General features: G+C 37.2%; 1 protein-coding gene across 1 annotated transcript in view; it reads left to right on the forward strand.

The window, feature by feature from the left end:
* csmd3b (CUB and Sushi multiple domains 3b) overlaps positions 1-12,011 on the forward strand; it is a 1,719,816-nt gene that overhangs the window by 1,570,684 nt on the left and 137,121 nt on the right. The window contains 3 exon segments of the mRNA XM_048595770.1: positions 803-980; positions 9,857-10,002; positions 10,478-10,558. Coding sequence (XP_048451727.1) covers positions 803-980; positions 9,857-10,002; positions 10,478-10,558 — 405 coding nt within the window.

The following is a 12,011-nucleotide window of genomic DNA, read 5'->3' on the forward strand; positions in this document are numbered from 1 at the left end:
TAATATGCAAGACTATGGGGAGAAAGTTGGAGAATCTAACTAAATCAGAACACACATTTGAAGAGGCAATGTGGACATGATGAACTGAATAGCCTCCTTCTGCAGTGTAACAATTCCACCATTCTATTTGGCCATTTAAAGATAAGATGAGGAGTAATTTCTTCACTTAAGGTATTGCAATTCCTTGGAATTTTCTACCACAGAGTCCAAAGACACCCAGTTATTGAGTTACTTCAATTATTAGTCTGTCACAATTTGGGAATTGATGGATTAAACAGATGTGAGAATTGTGCAGAAGGGTTAGGTTAATGTTGATTAATGGTCATGTGTGTTGAAGCAGCAGCAAAAGACTGAATTGCAGACTTTTATGTTCTTGCATCTGTTCTAGGACATCCCACAATTTTAATGTTCAAAGAAAAATCAAAATATAGCATATAGGAATTTTAAAATGTCGAATTAACCACCAATTAGAACTAGTGTGCCTGTATTTGACACCCTCCACACATCCGAACACCCCACGTCTCCCCACACCCACCTCCCCCCACAAACTTCTCTCCCCACAACACACGCACACACTCATTTTTATGCAAAGGTAATAATTCTTTTAAAGCATACTTGAAGACAACTTTTAGGAGCAAACAGAATTCAAGCAAATATTTCATTTTAATACGTTTGAACTTCCATTACTTTTGCAGCTGTCAATTCTTTAGTGGTTTGCACCAGTATTAACTGAAATGCAAACAGGAAGGAATGTGAAAAAATAGATTGTGTTTTCTAACTGATTTCTTTTTTTTTTGTGTAGCTCTCTGTGGAGGTAATATTACTGCATTGAATGGCACTATCTACTCTCCTGGGTACCCCGATGAGTACCCTAACTTTCAAGACTGTCTTTGGATTGTAAAAGTACCTCCAGGCAATGGAATCTACATCAACTTTACTGTCTTGCAGACAGAACCTATATATGACTTCATTACTGTATGGTAGGACAATAAATATTCTTTTTATTGATGTACTGGAGCAGTCATGAACTAAATTAAGCTCTAATGAGTTAGAATACTGTGGCTTTATCACTTTAGCTCTTTAGATTAACCTTAGCTTGTTAGCTATAAACAAGAATAAGAATAGTCTCTGAACAAATCTATATCATCGAGAAGCACCAACTATAATCTTATATTTAAAATACATCTTGCCAATGCTCTTAATTATCATATATTAAAAAAGTGAGATTCACGCAGCGTTCAATATAAATGAATTTATTTGGGGACCAATTGGATCAATAATTACTGTGATGTATTTTGTCCAGAAATAGTAACCTGTCATTTATACTACTCATAGGTCCTCATGTCCAACTTAGATTGACTATTTGTTTAAAGCTGGATTTCCACGCATAAGATCTAATTAGCTTATATTCAGTTTCTCTTCCTGGGAGATAATCTATTGGAGCATCCAAACTGTCTGCTCCTCACCGCCAACATTGAAAAATTTACAGTATGCTCCCGGTGTTCAGAATTGCATAACAGACAGAAGAGCTGCTCCTATGGATAACCATTCAGGTAGTGAAGTTGGAAATGATGCTCCTTATTAACATTTCAGGACAAATCATTCTCTGAATAAAGTGGCGGGTAGATAACCAATATACAGGCTTTCCTCAACGATCGAAAAACAAATTACTGCAGATTCTGGGAATCTAAATTAAAAAACACAAAATGCTGGAAATGCTCGACAGACATCTTAGCACCTGTGGTGAGATTGAGGAGACATTGTTGAGTTTGAGTTTAATTTGTTGTTGTCACATGAACTGGGATACAGTAAAAAGTGTTGGTTTGTGTGCATTACCGATAGATTGTACCATACAAAGTGCATCTTTGCAAAGTGCAGAACAGAGTGCAAAATACAATGTTAAAGCCATGGGACAATGGCCTTTTGTCAGACCTCAGGGAAGTAATAGTTTTTTTCCCAATAGTAGATGCAAAAAGTAGATAAAAAGAAAAGTCTATCATAAGGTGGACAACAGTGATAATTGAACGAAAGAAGAATTAGTTATATAGACCTCAGGGAAAGTTGTGATAGATGTGACATAAGTGCAAGAGTAAGCTTTGTGCTGGCTGTGACAAAATTAAATCAGATGCTAATCTTGTAATTAGTCTTCCTAGCTTGCCTTTGTTAGATTGTGCCTACATGCCAGTTTCAAAAGGGATTAGGTCAGTACTATTTGCATTGCTGTTGGGGAATCATTCTCCAGGCATATGCAGTTATTTGAAATTATGCAAGCCTTTCTAGTCTAAGTAAATGATTCTTCAGTTCCTTCTGTTTAATTATAAATCAGTCAGGAGAATGTACCTTAGAAATTACGTTAAACTGTACAGAAGATTTTCTGCTTCAGCACTTTCACATTGGAATTGTATAGCAGCATATATCACAGTGGATTGTTGTTTTAGGTTCAAGGCATGAGAAAAATGTTGAGTCATTAGAGAAATCAATGATGGATTCATTAGGATGCTACCTGATGTATGAAAATTTCAGGCAGTGTCCTGTAATGTGAGAGTTTTTGATATAATAGATAAGGTTATAGAGTGACTTGATAAATCATACAGGTCTACAGTGCAGAAAAATGCCATTTGGCGTGTTGTATCCATGCCACCAAAAAACACCCTTCTAACTGTTTGAATCCTACTTTGAAGACTTGTCCCATTGTACGTCTTGGCATCACAAGTGCACATCTAGATGCTTCTTAAACATTATTAGGGTTTCTGCTTCTACCACCATTACAGGTAGTGAGTTCCAAATTCCCATCACTCTCTGAGTGGAAATGATTTTCATCACATCTCCTCTAAACCTCCTGCCTCTATACCTTTGTCTCTTACCTTTTAATTGCGTAGAAATTGGTACAAAAAAACTGCTTGCATTGATCATAGGGTCGATTATGAAGAAATATAGGTATTATTAGTCAGACAGCAAAATTAATTAGTAGCATATGTGGGCCATTCAGCCTTCAAACCTGCCATGTTATCTGTTTGTGTACCGCCTTTCACGGATAAAATTAGATTGTTGTTAGGCAAGGCAATCAATCTGCCTCCATGTTAATGATATTGAATGATATAAAATTAAATGTGACTGAGGACAAAGATCAAGAGATAGTTATTTCACAGAGAATTACAGAAACACTATACATAGGGTTAATCGCAATCAAATAATGATCACGTCAACAGTTCAGAACAAATTAGAGAGGTTTCGGGATAGGAATTTGAGAACTAGCCACGCACATAGGCTAAAGGCTCCTGTGGAAGATAAGTAATACAGATTGCTTATACTGAATGGTTTGGTGTTTTTTTTTTGAAAGTTAAGAGTTTCCAGCCTGTGTTTAGGCTGAAAGTCCTTATCCAGGAGCTATCTCCAGGCAAAGACCAATTTAACAAGCAAGTATAACTTGTTGTGTTGGATAATCAGGAACTTTTAGATCACTGAAAGGCATTTGAGATGGGAATTTACAGTATCCAGAATTTCCATCTCTTACTCCATCCTGTCTGCATCGCAAGCCTTGTAATGGGTGAGCAGAGATTTGCACCTTGTCACAATCAAGCAACACAATGGATAAATATGAACTTATAAAGAATAAACACAAAATTACTACTATCACAGGAAATGGATTTCAGAGCTTAAGTGACTTTCTTCTGTAGAGCTATAAGAACAGTAAGCTCATTTCTTTGTCTGAACTAGTTTTGATGAAAAAATTACAATGCAAACAATTCTCCCTGTTAAAATGACTGCGAATCCCAATGAACTTTAAAAAGGCAGGATTCACATTACTTTTACAGTTTCTGCAGCACCAAACATGAAATGCAGAAACAATGGGTGTGAAAACTTTGTTTTATCAAGATGTGTGGTATATCTGAATTCCATTGTCTAATGACCCAACCACCAGAAACTCTACATGAGGACAATGGAATGAGATGCTCTGGTCAAATGAGAGAGGCAAGATTTCTGATTTCTAATAAGGCAGAGAGCCAGAAACATCTGTGCCAACAGAAGAAAGAGATTCTTTCCAATAACCCCATCTCTTGAACCACACAGAGGTAGACATTTGAGTTAGCCTTGAACTTTTCACCTGAACATTCGTGCCAGGGCGCCATTATTGCATCTTGTCTGGGCCGAATAGGAATCTGCTATTGCGCACCTAAAACACAGTGAACCTGTCCTTTTTTAAATTACCAGAATTGTTCTTTTGTGAATAAAAAAGGTACATAAGCCCACACCATTCCGAGTTTTTACCCTGAGTAAAAAGAAAATGTAACAAAAACTCTTCACTGTGTTAAAAAGCGAACAAACCCAACTTTGCAGTGTGTAATTCAGTACTAAAATCAGTGAGCATAAAGAAAGCAAGCTAACAGCCATCAAGGTATTTTCTTCATTTCAGCACAAAGATTTCCTGTGTTGGTGTGTAGCTGTCCCTGTGGATAAAGCAACTTGGCAGCACCATGCAAGTTATATCTGTCCATCAGCTAAAACAGAAGTTGTTGGAGGCCTGAAATGATAACTAATTTGGGTGATGTGGTGAGGCTGGTGATTTTTTAGTATTGAGTTACGTGAAGGAAGAGTGAGGAAGGATGATGGACAAGGAATATATAGGAATATTATGCAGAATAAATGGTGGTATGATCAGAGTCAGGCATTGGGTCTAGATACAACCACCAGGTATCCATACTGTTTTACCTATTGGGAATTTTCCCATCTAACTTAGAGTCATAGCGATATACAGCACAGAAATAGACCTAAGTTTTGCTATGCAGAGAGATCTGGGTGTGTAGGTCCACAGACCATTGCAGGTGGCAGTGCAGGTAGATATGGCAGTAAAAAAAGGCCAATGGCATGCTTGCCTTCTTTGGAGGGGTCATTGAGTATAAGGATGGACAAGTTATGCTGAAGCTTTATAGAATTTAGTTAGGCCAAACTTGAAATATTGCATACTGTTCTGGTCATCACACTACCAGAAGAATGTGGATGCTATGGAGAGGGTACGGAAAAGGTTTACCAGGATATTGCCTGTTATAGAGGATTTTAGCTATGCAGAAAGGTTGGATAGACTGGGTTTGTTTTTACTGGAACACAGGAGGTTGAGGGACGACCTGATAGAAGTTTATAAGATTGTAAATGGCATGGACAGAGTGGAAAGTATGAGGCTTTTTCCCAGGGTGGAGGGGACACAGATTCTAGGTGTGAGGGGGGATGTTTAAAAGAGACGTGCGAGGCAGGTTTTTCACACAAAGAGCAGTGAGTACCTGGAATGTGCTGCCAGAGGAGGTGATGGAAGCAAACACAATAACAGCATTCGAGAAGTACCTGGACGAATACATGAATAGGAAGGGAATAGCATGTCACTCTTAATTTGCCACTTAAGACTTGAGAGAAAAATGAGGAAAACTTTTCTTGCTTTTGAGAATGAGTTTTTTTTTCCATTCTTGCGCTGATTTTTTTACACATCAGAACCACCATTAATCTTGCCACAGCAGGAAGGAGGGAATTCTGCCGAGAAACCTTGTTTCTTTCCACAGGTGTTGCCTGATCAAGTGATATTCTCTGTTTTTGTTTCAGATTTCCAGCTATTGCACTGTTTTGCTTTTATAATTAAAATTTCAGTCTGTTGTTAACAATGACAATGAGATGTTATGACTTTGTCTGAATAATGAAAGCTGAACATTGTTTCACCAACACTCACCACAATCCCACAATTTCGTATCAGCTGATAACTATCTGTTAACCAAAATGGCCATTTATATTAGAGAAACTCAATAGGTCTGCTAGCATCTGTGGAGAGAGAAGCGGAGTTGAGAATTCAAGTCCAAAATGACAATGGCTTTGTTCTGAAGAACAGCATTCTAAAGGAGGTCACATTGGATTTGAAACATGAACTGTGTTTCTTTCTCCAGAGATGCTGCCAAACCTACTGAATTTCTTCAGCACTTTCTGTTTTTATTTCAGATCTCGAGCATCTGCAATATTTTGCTTTCAATTTAGTGGTCACTTATAATCATCTCCTCTAATGTGACTTGAGTATTTTTTAATGACTATCATTGTTAGGAATGAACTCAAATGATTAATTTAAAGGTAATACTGAAAGAAAAAAAGACTAAGAAGAGTGATTGTCCATTATAACTAGAGTAAATTTGGTTATTTGACTGTGAAAAAGAAGCTAAGAGTGGAATGCTTTCAACATTGCCTGATGCATAGAAAACTGAAAACCATGGAATATGTCATGCTCTGCCTGAGAGAAGAGTAAAAAGCATTACACAGAAAACTTCTGTCATAGAGTTATAGAGTCATAATGTTGTACAGCATGGAAACAGACCCTTTGGTCCAACTCGTCTGTACAGACCAGATATCCTAAATTGATCTAGTCCCATTTACCAGCATTTGGCCCATACCCCTCCAAAGCCTTACTATTCATTTACCTATCCAGATGCCTTTTAAATGTTGTAATTGTACCAGCCTCCACCACTTCCACAAGCTGTTCATTCCATAGACACTCCACTCTCTGTGTGAAAAAGTTGCCCCTTAGGTCCCTTTTAAATCTTTCCCCTCTCACCTTAAACCTATGGCCTGTAGTTTTGGACTCCCCCAACCCAGGGAAAAGACCTTGACTATTTACCCTAACCATGCCACTCATGATTTTATAAACCTCCATAAGGTCACCCCTCAGCCTTGAATGCTCCAGGGAAAATACCCCAAACCTATCCAGCCTCTCCCTATAGCTCAAACCCTCCAACCCTGGTAACATCCTTGTAAATCTTTTCTGAACCCTTCAAGTTTAGCAACATCATTCCTATAGCAGGGAGACCAGAACTGAACGCAGGTTTCGAAAAGTGACCTAACCAATGTCCTGTACAGCCGCAAGATGGCATCTGGATTTATGTTGATTGTGTTCAGAACTAAAATGTTGAAAACATGAGAAAAGTTGTGCTTGGAGTAAAGCAATGTGTATATAATCTTGTTGCAGTCAGTTAAGTCAGTTTTTTTTTGTCAGGATGTGGGCATTACTAACTTGGCCAACATTTGTTGCCCATCTTAATTGGTCTTGAGAAGGTGCCTTCATGAATCACTGCAATCTATACAATAGTTATTGTCGAAGTATCTTGATTAGTCATATAAGTAAAACAATAGTTAATGTGAGGAGGAAGAAAGCCAGTTAAGAATTCATTCAGCAGCAAGAATAATTCAGACAAGGCAGGAAATGAAATTGCTGCTTGTCTGTGAGCACTGATTAAAAAGGCAAATATGATCAATGAGAAATATTCTTATTGCTTATTTATAACATGGAACCATTTGATCTATTGGGACCTGTGGAACTTCTCATGATATGCTTTAAGTTCCATAACTGTTCACCAAAGGGAAAGAAGTAGTAACGACAAATTACAATCTAAATCATGATGAAAACATTAATGCGCTAACATCAAAGCAGTGTAGAAATCACAGTCAGAGAAGCTGAAATTGATATCTTGGCTTAATTTACTTATGTAGATCAAACAAATTGGAAAATGATTAAAATAGTGCAAAGTAAAGAAAATAAATGAATTGACAAGGATTAATACAACTGATAGCTTTTTGGGAAGATCAAACTGAAAGTGACATCCATGTGGAGCCTTATAAAGGTGTTGGTTCATTATCTCAGTTGACTGGACCTGACTGTTTGACTTTGAAGAAAATGGAATGGTCCATTAGATGAAATGTTGCTGATATATTTTGCTGCAACTCAATGAAAAGAGGGCTTGAACTGACTTAAGGCTAATTGGATCTGTTAATGAAAACTGGGTCTGAAAAGAGAAAGGAGTGCTAAAACAAAACTTGTGTACTTAGAATATATGGAATTGGACAAATGGTTCTCAATTGTCAAAGATGATGTTCAAAAACGTCAGAGAAGAGAAATTAAGGTCGTCGAAGGGAACTATAGATCAAAGCTTTTGAGCAATGAAGTGCGATGTAGGGTGAAAGTTTTGTGATAGAAATACCAAATGCATTAACACTGTGACAAAAATTGGTCTCTTTGATTTTAACAAAGGTACTTAAAATTCTGAATTAATAATTTCCTTTACAACATAGCTTAACATATTCATTAACATTACATAGTATGATTTCAAGCCAAGGGTTTTCTGTGAAAGGTCAAGCATTTAAGTGCCACTGATTTATATGGAGCAAGGAATAGTGACTCCAATGAATTGGAGTTAGTAGCATCACATATTTCATAATAACTTGTGAACAAAATAGTCAAGATTCTACATATATATTGTCAATACATGTTTGATGAGGTTATCTACTACTTTCTTTTGATTTATGAATTGGAGCCTAGGAACTTAATGTCCCATTTTATAATACTATAAAATTGCTGCAGTGTTATTTTTGCTTGTAAGTTTTGGGAGACCAACCAGCAGTGTATTACTCAAATAAAGTCTAGAGATAACAAGTGCATGGATGATGGTTTCAGCAGAAGATGGGTTGAGGTAGGTCAGAATCTGTCAATATTATGGGGATAAAAATAAGCAGTAAAAAAAAAGAAAATGCTGGACCAAAAACTGCCAGGTCTTTCAAGGCAAGAAGCTATACCATTTATCTTACAAGTCAAATGGCATGCTATGAGATTCTGACAACTACAGATGTTCGAATGCACAGATAAAAATACATCTAGATATTGTTGCACTAAACAGCAGTAATAACTATTTATTTATGAACATATATGTCTAACAAATGCATAATGAATTAATGCTTGACATAAATGTTGTCAAAGGATAGAGTTGTGAGCATGAAACATCATTTGAACTTTAATGCAGGATGTGCTTTCAACAAGAAAGATTCTGCTGGGTTGGTCTCCCAAACAGCAGAGACAACAAGAGGCAATGCGGTTTGAATTGGCATGCCTCATCTGGGATTGGGAAGAGTACAGAGTGGATGCTGACAGGCTAAATTGAGTAGCACTTGGCTACTCCCCAGCGTACAACGAGGTTATATGGAGGGGGATTTGGGAGAATCTGACAGGAGAGTACAATTATGAGTGAGAGTCTGGGGCAAGGGCATCATGAATTGTCTTAGGAGAAAATAATCAACAGTCCCACACTAGCAAAATTATAGACTTACTTAAAGGTCTGATCTGTCTTCATACTGACCTGCAGACCAGCTTCTATCTATTGGAAAGGATATCAAATTGTTTTGCTGTCCTATGGGCATTATTGGATATCTTAGTTTCCACAAATGTTCAAAGAAAATTGTGAACAGATGCCTCTTCTACCCGTGAAACCCTAAAGGTTAGTATTAGAAATGTTCTGTATCTGAATATTAAGTAATATCTTTAATTCAATTGTTCACTGATGATTTAGGGGTAAAAATTTGCCCTGTTATCATGCACAACGTGCGTGTCGAATGTGAGGTTGTAGACTTGTTTGCCGAGCCAGTGTATTTGATTGCAGATGTTTCATCATCTTGCTAGGTAACATGTCAGTGCACTTCTGGTGAAGCATTGGTATTCTTCCCACTTGTTATTTATATAAATATTTATTTATTTCCATCACGTGAATATTTATTTATGTAAATAACAAGTGGGACAGAACACCAACGCTTCACCGGAGGTGCACTGAAGATGTTACCCAGCAGGGTGACAAAATGTCTGCAATCAAACACACCGGCCCGGCGAGCAAGTCTACAACCCCATCCACAACCCGAGCTACAAACCTTCCCAAAAGCTTTAAATGTTGAATCTCCACAGAGAAAAGTGCACTCCATGCAATGAAATGGTGCTCTTTTTTAGAGTTTCTTTTGAGCCTATTAATCAGTTAAAAGTATGTATGGATTCTAACAATGTCACTGTTTTACTTAGGGATGGACCAGAGCAGACTGCACCTCAGATTGGACAGTTTAGTGGAAATACAGCACTGGAGTCTGTCTATAGTACTTCAAACCAGATCTTAATCAAATTCCACAGTGATTTCACAACTGGAGGCTCCTTCATCCTCAGTTATCATGGTTGGTTCTTGCTCTGTATTCATATCTCTTCAATAGAAATAGATTTTGTCATTGAGTAATGCACCATTTAGCCTTAAATTGCATAAGATTATATATAAGGAGGACTTGTGGCACATCAGTAGCATCCTTGCCTCTGAGCTGGAAGCTTAAGGATAAAGACCCACTTCAGGATTTGATGGCCAAGAAAGATCTGTCCATAACCAAATCAAGCAGGTTAAGTATTAAGAATGAAAATTTGGCCAGATGGACTCGGAAATATTGACAAAAAAAAGTCTGCGTGAAATGTATTTGAAATTGAGTTGCAAAATGATTGATTCCTCTAAAATGCATGCAGTGTGGCTTCCTTTCATTGAACACAAATCCTTTGATTTTGCTCTCAACATTACTTGTAATTAACATAAGATCTATTTTAGCAAATACATGTTGGATCTTATATAAGCAGTACATGTGAAAAATGAAATTCTTATTTTTGCAGCCTATCCATTACGGGTCTGCCAACCTCCTCCACCAATGCTGACTGGGCAAAATCTGACAGAGGATGAGGAGTTTGAGATAGGTATACTCTTTAATATTTGTTATCCTCTGGGTCCATACTTTCATATTTTGTCTTTATTCTGTGACTTTCCTCTAAATTCAATTCCATGCATATCATAGGATGACTAAATCAGGGTGAATTTAGAACAGTACTATACCGTATATTACAATCTTAATAATGCATGAACACTTGAAGCATTCCTATCAATTCCTTCCACTTTCAGGACCATAAAAGGTCACCTGATAGAGTTCCATGGTATGAATGATGGTCTTAATAGCGTGCTGATGATAAGTTATTCTGCTTTACAGACTGGGGAGGACTTAGGAGACAAAAGCTTAACTATGTAAAATAGGAAAAGACTGAATTGTCCGCAGTTATTTTATTTTTAAAATTAATTCGCAAGATGAAGCATGTCACTGGCAAAGCAAGCATTTAGGGAATAGTAACCACTATTTAGATAGAAGTTTTCATTAATGTTGAAAAATATGCCATTCAATCTGAAACTGGGATCTTAAATCTAAAATTGGACAATTATAAAAGTATGACAAGAGAGTTAGCTTTGATGGATTGGAAACATACATTAAAAATTGTAAAGCTAGACAGGCAATCGCTAGTATTTCAAGAAATAATGGTCTGAAAGCAACACTCCTTCAAGGCAAAAAAAACCTAAAAGGAAAAGCAAGATAGCCATGACAAATAAAGGAAGTTAAAGGTAGTGTTAGATAAGAGAAGCAAAGTAGACAGTTGACAAAGATGTTGTAAGGCCGAGGATTAGGAAAATTTAAGAATTCGACAAAGGGCAACCAAGAAATTGAAAAAAAAACAGAAAATGAATATAAAATAGAAAGAAACCGAAAGCTGCCTTGCAAAAACTTCTAAAAGTAAAAGGAAAAAACTTGCAAAGATAGTATAGGCTCATTACAAGTAGAATTTACAAGAGGAATTCAAAAAATGGCGGAGGAGTTAAATAAGCACTTCATATTTGTTTTCACAGAAAGTCCCCCTGAAATAATTAAGACCAAAGTGTCTAGTGTGAATATGGAATTGGAAGAAATTAGTGTTATTAAAGTGCAATAATGCAGAAGTTATTACTCATGAAATTTGCCAAGTCCCCAGGACTTGATGACCTGCAGCCAAGAGTATTAAAAGAGATAATTACACCATTAGCAATCAGCTTTCAAAATTCTATAAATTCTGCAATGGTGCCTGCAGATTGGAAGGTTGTAAATGTCACCTTGCTGTTAAGAAAGAAGGGAGAGAGAAGACACGAACCTAGAGACAGACATTCCCTCTGAGCTGTGAGCTGCACAGCCTTTCCAAGAGTCTGTCCGTGCCAAGGGGCACTCCAACACACGGACTTCTGGTCTTGTAAGTCATGGTGCACACGGACCTCAGAGGCCTGAGTAGAAGCAAAAAGAACTGGAAGGAATGTAGCAACAGACCTGTTATTCTGACATTAGTAGTATGCAAAAAA

This window comes from Rhincodon typus, chromosome 4 (genome assembly GCF_021869965.1).
Source record: "Rhincodon typus isolate 14 chromosome 4, sRhiTyp1.1, whole genome shotgun sequence".
Taxonomy (NCBI): Eukaryota; Metazoa; Chordata; class Chondrichthyes; order Orectolobiformes; family Rhincodontidae; genus Rhincodon; species Rhincodon typus.